Raw genomic sequence first — 15,929 nt, forward strand, 5'->3', positions numbered from 1 at the left:
AACCTTATAAAAACATATGGGGTCATTTTTTTTTGCTCTCCTCAACTGCCATCTTCCCCCACTCACCTTCTGATGGCTCCTTCCTCTCTGCTTTCAAACACATCCCATCTCCCCTATCCTAATAAGACTCTCTTGATGCCGCTGCACTATCCGGCTAATCTCCCCATCTCCCTCCTACCATTCCTGTCCAAACTTCTCGAATGGGTTGCTTATACCTGCTGCCTCCACTTCCTCTCCTTCAATTCCCTGTTTGATCCTCTACAATCTGTTTTCTGCCCCTTTCCCTTTAATGAAACCACTTTCTCTCTCAGGTCACCAATGACCTCCCTCTTGCCAAATCTAATGGGTGCTACTCTACCCAAAATCCCCAACATCATGGCTGCCCTCTTCACTGTGGACCACCTCTTGCTCTTGGAAACATTCTCTTACCGGGGTTTCTCTGACACAGTCCTCTCCAGATTCACTCTCATCTCTCTGGCCGCTCCTTTTTAGTTTCTTTGGTTGGCACTGCCTCTGCCCTTAACTCATTAACTGTGGGTATCTCTCAAGGCTCAGTTCTGGACTCCCTTCTGACTCTATACTCACTCCCTCAGGGAGCTCATCATTTCTCACAGCTTCAACTGCTCCCACTATGTGGTTTACTCCTACATCCACCTCACTAGTCCCAACCTCTCTCCTGTGCAATCTAGCATCTCCTCCTGCCTTGGGACATTTCTATATGGATATCCCACTGGCATCTCCACTCCATACTTCATGCTGCTGCCCAGATTGTCTTTGTCCAGAAATGCTCTGGGCATGTTACTCCCCTCCTCAAAAATCTCCAGTGGCTACCAATCAATCTGCGCATCAGGCAGAAACTCCTCACTCTGGGCTTCAAGGCTGTCCATCACCTCGCCCCCTCCTACCTCACCTCCCTTCTCTCCTACAGCCCAGCCCGCACCCTCCGCACCTCTGCCGCTAATCTCCTCACTGTGCCTCGTTCTCGCCTGTCCCACTGTCGACCCCCAGCCCACGTCATCCCCCTGGCCTGGAATGCCTTCCCTCTGCCCATCCGCCAAGCTAGCTCTCTTCCTCCCTTCAAGGCCCTACTGAGAGCTCACCTCCTCCAGGAGGCCTTCCCAGACTGAGCCCCCTCCTTCCTCTCCCCCTTGTCCCCCCCTCCATCCCCCCGTCTTACCTCCTTCCCTTCCCCACAGCACCTGTATATATGTATATATGTTTGTACATATTTATTACTCTATTTATTTTACTTGTACATATCTATTCTATTTATTTTATTTTGTTAATATGTTTGGCTTTGTTCTCTGTCTCCCCCTTCTAGACTGTGAGCCCACTGTTGGGTAGGGACTGTCTCTATATGTTGTCAACTTGTACTTCCCAAGCGCTTAGTACAGTGCTCTGCACACAGTAAGCTCTCAATAAATACGATTGATTGATCTCCAACTTCACATGAACCAAACTAAACACATCTTCCCTTCCAAATCCTCTCTATTCCCAACTTTCCCATCCCTGTTGACAATGCCAGCCTTCTCCCCATCTTTCATGCCTGCAAACCTGGCATTATCCTTGCATCTCTTCTCTCTTTCAATTCCCAAATTCATCCAGTCCCCAAATTCTGTTGGTTCTTCCTTGTCAGCATCTCCAGAACCAGCCCCTTCCTCTCCACGCTGGTCCAGACCCTTGTCATATCCCAACTCTACTCCATCAGCCTCCTCGAAGAGCTCCCTGACAACAGTCTCTCCCTTCTACAGTCCACACTTGACTCTGCTGCTGGTATTTTTCTAAAATGTTGCTCTGTACGTCTCCCCAGTCTTCAAAAATCTCCAGTGGTCGCCCATTCCTCTCCATATCAAAGAGAAATCCCTGACCTTTGGCTTGAAGACACTCAATCAGCTCTCTCCCCACACCTACTTGTCCTTGCTCCTCTCCCACTGTATCCCAGCTCTCACACTTCGCTCTGCTCAAGCCAAGCCACCCTACTCACTGAGCCTCATTCCCGTCTCTCTCACCACTGGTCACTTACTCATGCCCTCCCTTCTGCCTGAAACTTCCTTGCCCTTCATTCACATCCAGGAGACCACTGCTCTCCCGATCTTCAAGTCTTTGCTGAAATCACATCTCCTCCAAGAGGTCTTCCCTAATTCATCATTCATCTCCCCACCCAATTCCCCCAGGGCCCAACTGCCACTTTAGCACTTCTGTGTCACTGAAGCACTTGGGCACTCACACCTTCCCCAATACTCCGTTTCCCTCGATACTGTAAGCTCATTGTGGGCAGGGAATGTGTCTGTTATACTGTTTTACTGAACTCTCCCAAGTGCTTAGTACAGTGCTCTCCACTGGTAAATGCTCAATAAATATGACTGACTGACGACCTGTGATTTATTTTAGTGTCCAAGACAAGACTGAGCTCCTTGAGCGCAGGGTTCAGGCATACCAACTCTACTGTACTCTCCCAGGGGCTTAGTACACTGCTTGGCACAGAGTAAGCACTCAATAATAAAATGCTGATTAAATAACGAAGCCTTACTCTAATTCATTGCACTAAATTTGAATCTATTACAACTAATGATCATGCCACTACCTGGAGAAAGTCAAAAAGGGCAAGTGACTGAGATGCTGTGCCTTCCAGTAAAAGAGACCCTGGAGAGGTGCCTCCAATATGGGGTGGCAATAGGGAGGGCAGGGGCCTGATACGATTGATTGGTTGATTAAGCATTGACTATGTGCCAAGCACTGTTTTAAGAGCTAGGGTAAATACAGGGTAAGCAGGTTGTCCCTTGTGGGGCTCACAGCGGGACAACCTGATGGCCTTGTATCTCCCCCGGCACTTGGAACAGTGGTTGGCACATAGTAAGCGCTTACAAAATACCATCATCATCATGGATGATGTATATGTATATATGTTTGTACATATTTATTACTTTATCTTAATTGTACATATCTATTCTATTTATTTTATTTTGTTAGTATGTTTGGTTTTGTTCTCTGTCTTCCCCTTCTAGACTGTGAGCCCACTGTTGGGTAGGGACTGTCTCTATGTGTTGCCGACTTGTACTTCCCAAGCGCTTAGTACAGTGCTCTGCACACAGTAAGCGCTCAATAAATACGATTGATTGATTGATTGCCTGAGCCTGGTATCCCTCGTGGTGACAGCCCTCTGGAATCCAAGAGGGGTAGAGAAGCGGAGAGGGGAGGGGGGATTTGCGAAGAGGCGTCGGACCGCAGTGACAGCATAGTGTCGGGGGTGGAGGAGGTGGTTTCAAGAAGCAGCGTGGCTCGGTGGAAAGAGCCCAGGCTTGGGAGTCAGAGGTCATGGGTTCTAATCCCGGCTCCGCCACTTGTCAGCTGTGTGACTTTGGGCAAGTTACTTCACTTCTCCGTGCCTCAGTTTCCTCATCTGTAAAATGGGGATTAAGACTGTGAGCCCCACGTGGGACAACCTTAATTACCTTGTATCCTCCCACAGCGCTTAAAAAAGTGCTTGGCACATAGTAAGTGCTTAACAAATACCACATTATTATTATTATTATTATTATTATTATTCAAGAACAAAATCTCCGCTTTTCTTAAAATGCCCCAAAACCAGCCCCTCCGATCCTCCGGACTGACGCTTCACCATCTGCTTTCCACCTCGCCCACTGGACTCTGGATAGTATTAGGCTCTGCCTTTAAGGGGTCCCACCCCTCCTGGCAAATGAGGCTGTATATGTTGCCAATTTGTACTTCCCAAGCGCTTAGTACAGTGCTCTGCACATAGTAAGCGCTCAATAAATACGATTGATGACGATGATGATGTTGAACTGCTTCCATGTGGGCTATAGCAAGGGGGCACCAGAGGGACTCTTCATTCATTCAATCGTATTTATTGAGCACTTACTGTGTGCACAGCACTGTACTAAGTGCTTGGAAAGTGCAATTCAGCAACAGATAGAGACAATCCCTACCCAACAACAGGCTCACAGTCTAGAAGGGGAAGACAGACAACAAAACAGACAAAGTAGACGGTGTCAATACCATCGCAATAGATAAACAGAATTATAGATATATACACATCGTGGCTCAGTGGAATGAGCATGGGCTTGTGAGTCAGAGGTCATGGGTTCTAATCCCGGCTCCGCCACTTGTCAGTTGTGTGACTTTGGGCAAGTCTCCTCTGTGCCTCAGTTACCTCATCTGTAAAATGGGGATTAAGACTGTGAGCCCCGTGTGGGACAATGTGATTACGCTGTATCCCCCCAGCGCTTATAACAGTGCTTGGCACATAGTAAGCGCTTAACAAATGCCATCATTATTATTATCATCATTAATAACAAATAGAGTAATAAATATGTACAAATATACACAAGAGCTGTGGGGTGGGGAAGGGGGTAGGGCAGAGGGAGGGAGTGGGGGAGAGGGGAGGAGGAGCAGAGGAAAAGGGGGGAGCTTCAGTCTGGGAAGGCCTCCAGGAGGAGGTGAGCTCTCAGTAGGGCTTTGAAGAGGGGAAGAGAGCTAGTTTGGCAGATGTGGGGGGGGGAGGGCATTCCAGGCCAGGGGGAGGACATGGGCCAGGGGTCAACGGTGGGACAGGCGAGAACAAGGTACAATGAGGAGGTTAGCAGCAGAGGAGCGGAGGATGCAGACTGGGCTGTAGAAGGAGAGAAGGAAGGTGAGGTAGGCGGGGGCAAGGTGATGGAGAGCTTTGAAGCCAATTGTGAGAAGTTTTTGCTTCATACGAAGGTTGATAGGCAACCACTGGAGATTTTTGAGGAGGGGAGTGACAGAGAGTTACTAAAGAAAGATAATCTGGGCAGCAGAGTGAAGTATAGACTGAAGCGGGGAGAGACAGGACGATGGGAGATCAGAAAGGGGGCTGATGCAGTAATCCAGTTGGGACAGGATGACAGATTGTACCAACAAGGTAGCGGTTTGGATGGAGAGGAAAGGGAGGATCTTAGTGATGCTGTGGAGGTGAGACCAGCAGGTTTTGGTGACAGATTGGATGTGTGGGGTGAATGAGAGAGCGGAATCCAGGATGACACCAAGGTTCATTCATTCATTCAATCGTATTTATTGAGAGCTTACTGTGTGCAGAGCGCTTGGGAAGTACAAGTCGGCAATGTATAGAGACGGTCCCTACCCAACAATGGGCTCACAGTCTAGAAGGGAGAGACAGACAACAAAACAAAACATGTTTAGACAGGTGTCAAAACCATCAGAATAAATAGAATTATAATAGCTATACGCACATCATTAACAAAATAAATAAAATAGTAAATATGTACAAGTGAAATAAAGAAGATTAATAAATCTGTACAAATATATACAAGTGCTGTGGGGAGGGGAAGGAGGTAGGGCAACAGGGGTGAAGGGGAGGATGAGAGGAAAAAGGAGGCTCAGTCTGGGAAGGCCTCCTGGAGGAGGTGAGCTCTCAGTAGGGCTTTGAAGGGAGGAAGAGAGCTAGCTTGGCGGATGTGTGGAGGGAGGACATTCCAGGCCAGGGGAAGGATGTGGGCCGGGGGTCGACGGTGGGACAGGCAACAACGAGGCACAGTGAGGAGGTTAGCGGTAGAGGAGTGGAGGGTGCGGGCTGTGCTGTAGAAGGAGAGAAGGGAGGTGAGGTAGGAGGGGGCGAGGTGATGGAGAGCCTTGAAGCCGAGAGTGAGGAGTTTTTGCTTGATTTGTAGGTTGAGAGGCAACCACTGGAGATTTGAGGGGAGAGGAGTGACATGCCCAGAGCATTTCTGTACAGAGATAAATCTGGGCAGCAGAGTGAAGTATAGACTGAAGCGGGGAGACACAGGAGGATGGCAGCTCATAGAGGAGGCTGATGCAGTAATCCAGTCGGGATAGGATGAGAGATTGAACCAGCAAGGTAGCAGTTTGGATGGAGAGGAAAGGGCAGATCTTGGCGATATTGTAGAGGTGAGACCAGCAGGTTTTGGTGATAGATATGTGGGGTGAACGAGACAGCAGAGTCGAGGATGACTCCAAGGTTGCAGGCTTGTGAGATGGGAAGGATGGTAGTGCTGTCTACAGTGACGGGAAAGTCAGGGAGAGGACAGGGTTTGGGAGGGAAGATAAGGAGTTCAGTCTTGGATATATTGAGTTTTAGATGGAGGGCAGACATCCAGATGGAGATGTCCTGAAGGGAGGAGGAGGTATGAGCCTGGAGGGAGGGAGAGAGAGCAGGGGCAGAGATGTAGATTTGAGTGCCATCAGCGTAGAGATGATAGTTGAAGCCGTGGGAGCGAATGAGTTCACCAAGGGAGTGAGTGTAGATAGAGAACAGAATGGGACCAAGAACTGACCCTTGAGGAATCCCTACAGTAAGGGGATGGGAGGGGGAGGAGGAGCCCGCAAAGGAGACTGAGAATGAACGGCCGGAGAGATAAGAGGAGAACTAGGAGAGGACGGAGTCTGTGAAACCAAGGTTGGATAGCGTGTTGAGGAGAAGGGGGTGGTCCACAGTGTCGGAGCCATTGGATTTGGCAAGAAGGAGGTCATTGGTGACCTTTGAGAGGGCAGTTTCGGTGGAGTGTAGGGGACGGAAGCCAGATTGGAGCGGGTCTAGGAGAGAGTGGAGTTGTGGCTTGTGAGACGGGAAGGATGGTAGTGCTGTCCACAGTGACAGGAAAGTCAGGGAGAGGACAGGGTTTGGGAGAGAAGACAAGGAGCTCAGTCCTGGACACGTTGGACTCCCTTTCGCCCAGCACAGCAGGTGGTTCTCTGGAGCATTTCTGGCTCAGAGGGAAGGGGAGGGGCCCAGACCGGAAGGGACAAGGAAACAGAGGCTTGGGTAGCATCCAAAACATTGGGCTGAGGGGGCAGGGAGGGAGCACGAGAGATATTTAAGGCACAGAATTCTGCCCTTTAATCCCCCCAAGCTTCAAGTGGCCCCATATAGATTAAAATGCCTTTAGCCCCACACTGTCCCCAGGATGGCTCTGCTAATACTTAAAGGGTTAGAAAATAGGGCTTATAAAGAAAGCCTAAAAGAATACGAGTTATTTAGCCTAAGCAAGGGTGATTGAATAAAATGTCTCCAGGTGCATGAAAGGAGATAAACTAGGAAGTAAGGAGAAGCAGCATGGCCTACTAGCGGACCTGGGTCCTAATCCCGGCTCTGCCACTTACCTGCTGTGTAACCTTGGGCACATCACTTAACTTCTCTGTGCCTCACTTTCCTCATCTGCAAAATAGGGATTCAGTACTGGCTCGCCCTCCTACTTAGATAGTGAGACCCACGTGGGACCTGATTATCTTCTATCTACCCCAATATTTAGAAAAGTGCTTGGCACATAGTAAGCACTTAAATACTATAATTGAAAGGGCAAAGGAAAATGAGTTTAAAGTGGATAAAACTGATTTAGGCTAGACATTAGGAAGAGACTTATAAGGACTGGGTGACACAGGAGTCCGTTAGGTACAGGAGATTACAAAATTTTCTTTTCTAGAGATGGCTTATGTATAGCCGAGCTCGAAACAGGAAAAAATGGACCAGAGGCCCTCTTTTTTTTTTTTTTAAACCCATCTAGGGTACATCATGGGCCATAAAGTTTTATGAGTATGGTAGGTTTGGAAATTGTAGTGAACAGCTTCTGTGACTCAAAACAAAAGTTTTGCTTCATGCTTCAGGAGAAGTAAAAAGGCAAGCAAAATGTGCAAGCCTAATTCAACTGCTCATTTGCTTACTGGTCCTCAGAATGGTTTTTCAACTCAGCACTATTTCACAAATGTGCTAATAACTGAGCTTATAGGATAAGTTAAAAAAAATCTTGAATGTCCCTGAGATCTTTCCTAGTTACGTAGAAAAAGTTAGAGAGTGAAATAAAATATTTGCATGACGCTGAGAAAAACAGATTCCCATGCTAGCTTTACCCTGGAAAGAGTAGCTAAAAAAAAAATAAAGACTTTGTTACTGAGTTAGCTGACACTGAAATCCAATCAAAGATGAGTTTCCTGTTCCTAGTTTAAGCTGAAGGAGATTCTTTCCACAGGATGAAGCCACTAACCAAAAGTGCAGCGGTTCACATCTGACACATCAATGGGATGTATTGAGCACTTAATGTGTGCACAGCACTGTACTAAGCAGTTGGGAGACACATTCCCTTCCCATGAGGAGCTTCCAGCCTAGAGCCCTGTGTGGCCTAACACTGTTTAGTGCAAATCGTATTTATTTCATTGTGAAGTCAAATTACTCATCAATCGTATTTATTGAGCGCTTACTGTGTGCAGAGCACTGTACTAAGCACTTGGGAAGTACAAGTTGGCAACATATAGAGACAGTCCCTACCCAACAGTGGGCTCACAGTCTAAAAGGACTTCTCAGGGCCTCGAGTTAGGCTAAGCAAGTGTGAGAATGATTGATTTTTTCCCCACTGCCTTGGAAAGCAGGTGAGAAAACTGGGAAAACCACCACAGGTAAAAACAAAAATGTACTTACCACTAGGAGGCTTGGGTCGTGGAGGAACATTTTTCTTGGGTGGTAGAGCAGGGGTGTCCTGTTTACTTTTAAACGGGTCATCTGAGAATCCTGCCCCCCCAAAAGAGGTGAAAGGGTCCGAAGCTGTGGGCTGTGGAAAAAAAAATACAAGAAAATGAGAAACAATTAACAGATAACTGGAAAAAAAGAAAAACTAGACACGCAAGTCTGAGTCTCAAATAACGTCACAAATGCGACCCTAAACATAAATGAAGGAATTTGGGGGAAATGGAAAAAAATGAGAATGTACAGATAGAAGGATTCACATTAAACTATAAACAGGGAGCAAATGTGTGATGAGAAATTCTAGGAAAAACAAGAAGTTGTAAATGGTGTGGACCTAAAGGCGGAGGCATATTTTTCTGGACTTGAAAAGTTACTAGGAACAGTATTTATGAGACAAATTAGGAAGCTACAGCACTATATGGTCAGATACGTGAGTTTCTTGGTTAACTCAGGCACAAAAATAAAATTCCTTTCTGCCTGCCACTTCTAGGATCTGTGTACCAAGGAGAGCCTTATTGTAAATGGGAGGCAGCAGGCAGAAATCAAGACAGCAAGGTCAGCCAGAGGAGATTGGAAGGAGGCTGGGAAATGGTGGAGCCTAAAGGGTATGTGAACAGTAGAGACACTTGCTATCAGGCCTCATTTGCCCTGTCATATGGGCACCTCTTTATTTCAATGAGCACGCTGAAACAACCCTTAAGAAAACATTCACGGTTCTAGAGCAAAATTTTTTTAAGCATAAAACCATACGGGGCAACAACTGCCCATTAGATTGTCAATGCACCCCGTGATCATTTCATTTAAATTGAAGTTACTGGGAGCATTAAAAAGGCCTCCCAAACCTTTCCAAATCACATGCGAGTAATTAAATAGGCCAAGAAAAATGTCTTCCATGTAGAAAATAAGAGAACTTATTCAGGGAAAGAAATCCCTGAATGGATTAAAAAAGATGCAAAGAAACTACTCTGGCCTTGGTCACTTAGATGGTCTTAAATTACTACTTCTCCATTACGATTTCTTCAGATTAGCCTGAGAGTTTTTCTAAAATAAGATTCAATTCATAAATAGATTATAAGCATCTACCACTGATTTAAACACAAGTAATTCAGGATCTATTACTAATGCTAGAACAAAAGCCACAAAACCTCCAGTAGTGATTGAGAACAAAAGCACAATGTATCATGCACCTTTTTAAAACAAAATTGAGTCACTTTGCTCCCTCAGCTCCAAAGGGACTTAAAATGTAAACTTCTGGTTTCCCTGCACCAGTGAATGACATCACTTCCAATATTTTAAGAGTCATGCAGTTTTCAAGTTCAAATTTTGCACTCCCCCCAATTTCCCAAGAACTCTCCTTTGGGACTCAACCCTCCCGCTTGGTCTTAGCTTGCAGGCAAATTTCTATTTTTAGGAAAGTTTCAGTGAAACCATGTGAGCCCCTAGTTTTGCAAGAGTGAACGTGTTCTTAAAAACACACACAAAAAAAGGCACTTGTTTAAAAGTATGACTTCCTTAAAAGCTGATTAGCCTTAAATGTAAAGGCTGATTCTGCCCGATGTAGTGCTCGTGTTTATTATTACGGTTTTAATTCAATAATAACTGTGGTATTTGTTTAGTGCTTACTGCGTGCCAGGCACATATGTGAAGCAGCACGGTCTAATGGACAGATCACAGGCCTGGGAGACAGAAGGACCTGGGTTCTGATCCTGGCTCTATCATCACTTGTCTGCTGTGGGACTTTGGGGAAGTTGCTTCACTTCTCCGTGCCTCAGTTACCTCATCTGGAAAATGGGGATTAAGACTGTGAGCCCCATGTGGGTCATGGACTATGTCCAATCTGATTAGTTTGTATGTACCCCAGGGCTTAGTATAGTGCTTGGCACATAGGAAGCATTTAACAAATGCCATAAAACAAAAAAGCACTGTTCTACTAGGTAGATATAAGATAATTACATTCCACATGGGGTTCCCATTCTAAGTAGGTGGGAGACTAGGTACTGAATCCCCATTTTGCAGATGAGGGAACTGAGGCACAGAGAAGTGAAGTGATTTTCCACAGCCACACTGCGGGTAAGTTGCAGAGCTGGGATTTAAACCCAGATCCTCTGACTCCGAGGCCTCGGCCCTTTCGACTAGGCCACGCTGCTTTTAAAGCCCTTTCAAAGGGCTTTCTATGTACCAAGCACTGCACTAAGCATTGGAGTAAGTACAAGATAATCAATCAGTCAGTGGTGCTTGAGTGCTTACTACGTGCAGAGCACTGTACTATGCACTTGGGAGAGTACAATACAGCAGACTTTGCCGACATGTTCCCTGCCCACAACGAGCTTCCAGGCTAGAGGACTTTAAGACAATGTCTGCCCTCAGCTGCAGACCATAAGCACTCTCTATACCACTGATTAATCTGCACATAGCACAGAAAGGCTCTATAGTGTCTCTGTGCTGATGGGGAAATGGTAACACCCATCTGCTGGTAGAGGAATGGCGATAAGGCTGTGAGCCCCACATGGGACAACCTGATTACCTTGTATCTACCCCAGCACTTAGAACAGTGCTTGGTACATAGTAAGCCCTTCACAAATACCACCACCATCATCATCATTATTATTATTATTAGGAATAAACTATAGAGCAAGGAGTGTGTACTCTCCTTGACACTGCCATGAGCCAAGACATGGTGGTTCCATTCCTCTTATGGTGGCTCTTACTCACTCCTCAGGGAAGTACACGTATGGAAGGCCCCAGCCAGGGTAACTCTGGTTTCAGTGGAGAACATGGTGAGGGAAGGGAAGATGGAAAGAGAGATCTTCCCCCACTGCAGCTCCTGACAGCAGCATACTGTTGCTCTGCTTGGAGCTGCTAGGAGAAAATTCAGCTCATTACACTTAATCCTTTATATGGGAAAGAATATTTGGGTAAATCTGGAGATCTCATTCCCAAATTCACAGGGGATCAAAAATGGTGTGTTATTCACCTCAAGTGCTTCACTGAAGCTATTTTGAGAGAGTCTCTGAATGTGGCTAAGTGCATCTCTCATTCTGACATACATAAATGTTTGTTGTTTTAAGCGAATCCTTGGCCTCTAGCTCAGGTTTTGGCGATCTCTGATGTGCGTCACTGAATCTGCACCTGTCACCAGCATCTCCGCTTGGTGTCCTACTGCCCCTTATGCCATTGCTTCTGGGCACAGTTTAAAGCTTTCAAGTGCATGCCACCCCACTAGAATCCTTGCACCACCTTCTAGACCCCTTGCTGAACTCCTCTGTCGGCTCTACATCCCATCAAGGGCAAGGAGAGCAGTGCTCTCCCATCTCCCACCAGAGCCCTGCTTGGGCCCAAATCCTGACCCAGATGGAGTCCCAGGCACCCCATAACCCACCAAACAGCCAACAGGCCCAAAGAAGGTCAACCTCACTTTTTTTTTGGGGGGGGGGGGGGGCAGAGGGGAGGAGACCACACATAATAATAATAATAGTGGTATTTGTTAAGTGCTTACTATGCTCTGGGCACTGTACTGAGCGCTGGGGTGGATGCAAGCAACTCGGGTTGGACACAGTCCCTGTCCCATGTGGGGCTCACGGTCTCAATCCCCATTTTACAGATGCGGTAACTGAGGCCCAAAAAAGTGAAGCTACTTGCCCGAAGTCACTCAGCAGACAAGTGGCAGAGCCGGGATTAGAACCCATGACCTTCTGACTCCAAGGCCCGTACTCAATCCATTAAGCTGCACTGCTTCTCAGCAGGTGAACACAGTTGCTCCTGGAGGTTTCCGGGACTTGTAGACTTTCTCCTATCTACAGTTCTTCACCCATGGGTGGCTCCACCACAACTGGTACACTTTTTGGACGCCTCCATTCTTACCCATCCCGCCAATTTAAGGAGGCCCAAAGTGGAGGGAGTGGAAGGCAGCCTGAGCTCAGACTGCCATTTTACTGCCCACCCTAAGGACCAAGCCAGCCTCAGGCCTGGATGGGGCTCAAGGAGAGTCAAGCTTTCTCCAGGAACCCAAAACATTCCCTTGTCCGCTTCACCCATGCCACCCTCTTGGACTGGACAGCCCATGAAAAACCACCGTCCATAGTTGATCTAGTCGAGCTCTTTAAATAAGAGAGGTTGCCTTTGATGAGTCTCTGGTTGAGATTCTTTCAGAGAAAACTGGAGTCAGATTTTAAACTCTTAAGAGATCAGAGACTGTGCGTGTTTAGCTCATTTTGTACAGAAGTACAAGCAGCTGAGTACTTAAAAAGTGTTTGTGGTGATGACATTGACAAAGACAACAATGAAAGTACAGAAATGAAATGCCATCTCCCTTCGTCCACACTAAAGCTGAGAAATGAGGCCACATCAGGAAAGAAATGTGCCTCTGCTTTGCCCCTACACACCTGGCTACCAATTTAAGCTTTAGTATTTTGCTCATTTATTCTACTTGAAATTGATAGGGGAAAAAAAATGTTGGCTGAACTTCAAAGCTGAGAGAATTTTACCGTACAAATGTCATGAAATTAAGAGTCATTGTCATTGTGGAAACAAAACAAACTAATGGAAACCAAATTTTTCCATTAAATCTTCCAAACTGCCTCAACCTGACACAATCCCACAATAACATTACGGGCAGGAAGTAGGAACTTTTCGAAAAATCACAAATGCACACGTGTACCCTGCCCTGTTACTACAAATACTGGGTAAAGATCAACAAGGAAGAGGACCAAGTCAGATTACTTGAAATCAAGCCTTTTAAGTTGGATGTTGAAAAACGGCCAATTATTTAATTTGCTGCTTATCTGAAATGGAACAACACGCTATTTCTACAGCCAGAGTTGGGGACATTCCACAACTGAGTAACGCGGTAAGAAAAACATCATGCTTCATTTGATAATGCTGCCACCATACGGCAGAAAGCTTTAACTCAACTCTTGGAACAGAAAAGGTAAAAAAAGGTTTCTTTTGCTCCGCAAACAATTTTCCAATAAAAACAGATTGTGATACTTCTAGTTTCTCCCTTTCTATATTAATAACTACCTTCAGAAGAAGGAAGCTGAAATGGAATTCCTATCCCTTTCCCCCTCTTTAAAAAGTCACACGTTGGACCCTTCCATAATGGGAGAAAATGTCAGCAGAATCTCAATTGGTTCTTGATGACATTAATGAAAGTGATCTCGTTAGCCAACTAAGGATGTTTGGACCAAAACATGTTCTTTTCTGTTAGTCAATTTATACTGGAGCGTAAGTCCTCGTGGGCAGGGAATGTGTCACTTGTTTTATAATTTCCCAACGCTTAGTACAGCGCACCGTGTGGATGCTCAATAACTGCCATTTTACTACTCTCCATGTGCGGCATGAGTCAGGAGCCAAGGATTTGGCTGGAAACATCCCAAGTGGCATCTGTTAGTGAAGTGGATATGTTAATCGGGGTTTCTGGGATGGGACCAAATATATTCCCCTTGAAAAGCATGATTCCCCACTAACTGCTGCTTGGCACCCAAAGTGAGATTTAACCCATGCTGATTTGAGGCACAGGAGGAATTTTCCACTAGAAAATTCCTTCCAGAAAGAGTCTAACTCTCCTTCATCCTGGACCCAGCTCCTGACTCTCTCACTCCCGCTGCTTGCCATCACCAAGACCTGGCTCTCTCCCGGTAACCCTTGTTGTTCCTTGCCACCGTCTCTAGAAGAGGCTTCATCATCATCATCATCATAATAATAATGATAGTATTTGTTAAGCGCTTACTATGTGCCGAGCACTGTTCTAAGCGCTGGGTTAGATACTAGGTTATCAGATTGTTCCACGTGGGGCTCCAGTCTTAATCCTCATTTTACAGACGAGGGAACTGAGGCCCAGAGAAGTGAAGTGACTTGCCCAAAGTCACACATCTGACAAGTGGCGGAGCCAGCATTAGAACCCACGACCTCTGATTCCCAAGCCCAGGCTCTTGCCACTAAGCCAAGCTGCTTCTCCATCTTCATCTGCTTCATCTCCTGTCACTCTCCACAACTCATGGAGAAAGGAGGAGTTGGCCCACTCCTCTCGCCTCAGGGCCACTTCCAGACCATCTGGCCATCGCCATCACTTTTTAATTTTTTTAAGCCCTTACTATGTGCCGGGCCCTGTGCTAAGCCCTGGAGTAGATACAAGCTTATCAAGTTGGACACAGTCCCTTTCCTGCATAGGGCTCACAGTCTTAATGCTCGTTTTACAGATGAGGTAACTGAGGCCCAGAGAAGTGAAGTGACTTGCCCAAGGTCACACAGCAGACAGGGGCAGAGCCGGGATTAGAACCCAGGTCCTTCTGACTCCCAGGCCCTCTCCTCTGCATCGCTCAAATCACCACATCTTCCCCCTCTAACAGCCACTAACTGTTCTCCAGGACATGTCACCACATTTCTGGTTGAGTACACTGCCTTTCTCCCAATCCTTCTTCCAATCCTATCACCTGGACTGGCCCTCCTGACTCCGACCTCATGCTTCTGCAAACTATTCAATCAATTGTACTTACTGAGCACTTACTGAGCGTGCACAGCACTGAACTAAGCACGTGGGAAAGTACAATAGAGTTGGCAGACATGATCTCTACCCCCACACAAGGAACTTACATTCTACAGTCTACACTACTGCTCTCCAGCTCGACTTCCCATCAGCCCCACACCAACATGGAGGTCCCTTGGAGCTGAATTACTGGATGTTATCATAAACTCCATCTCCTACAACTACCGACTCTGAAGAACCAATTTTTAAAAACAGTAGTTGTTAAGTATTTACTGTGTGCTGGCACACAGCACTGGGGTAGATACGTGGGTCTCGCGGTCTTAATCCCCATTTTACAGATGAAGCAACTGGGGCGCCGAGAAGTTATGTGACTTGCTCAAGGTGACGCAACGGCAGTCAAGTGGCGGAGCCGGGATTAGAACCCAGGTCTTCTGACTCCCAAGCCCTTGCTCTTTCCACTAAGCCATGCTGCTTCCTGACCATAAACTTAACTTGCAACTTCATCTGTATTCCATTCCCCTCCAAAACTGTACTCCACCCCTACTAAAGACAAGTCTCTGAACCCGCTCCACTTAGTCCCAATTATTATGTCTCTCCTACCCTCCCTAGCAATCTTCCCCTTCCTGTTCTCTCCAGTAAACTCAACTCCCCTATCCCCTTGTCCCTCCATTGCTCTTGCTCTGCCAACCTCCGATCATCAATGACCTCCACAGTTGGCTTCCTCTGCTCATATTCACACAGCTGAGTGATCTTGGTAGAAATCCCCAAACCACGCCAACCTCTGCCACTACAAATCCAGATTATTTTTCTAAAACATCATTCTCCACATGTCTCCCCATTCCTCAAAAGCCTTCAATGGTTGCCCACCCATCTCTGCACACAGTAAGTGCTCAATAAATACAATTGAGCCAGCAGAAACCCTTCTCCATTGGCTTTAAGGCAATCGGCTCTCTTCCCGGTACCTATCCTGGC

The 15,929-nt window shown here is 46.5% G+C and overlaps 1 protein-coding gene across 11 annotated transcripts in view; it reads right to left on the minus strand.

Annotated features, from left to right (window-relative positions):
- Positions 1 to 15,929, minus strand: part of EPS15L1 (epidermal growth factor receptor pathway substrate 15 like 1) — a 153,649-nt gene that overhangs the window by 49,686 nt on the left and 88,034 nt on the right. For all 11 annotated transcript variants that reach the window (XM_038740024.1, XM_038740023.1, XM_038740018.1 and 8 more), the window contains one exon: positions 8,429 to 8,558. In XM_038740024.1, the coding sequence (XP_038595952.1) occupies positions 8,429 to 8,558 (130 nt within the window). The remainder of the gene's footprint in view (positions 1 to 8,428; positions 8,559 to 15,929) is intronic.

This window comes from Tachyglossus aculeatus, chromosome X1, assembly GCF_015852505.1.
Source record: "Tachyglossus aculeatus isolate mTacAcu1 chromosome X1, mTacAcu1.pri, whole genome shotgun sequence".
Classification (NCBI taxonomy): domain Eukaryota; kingdom Metazoa; phylum Chordata; class Mammalia; order Monotremata; family Tachyglossidae; genus Tachyglossus; species Tachyglossus aculeatus.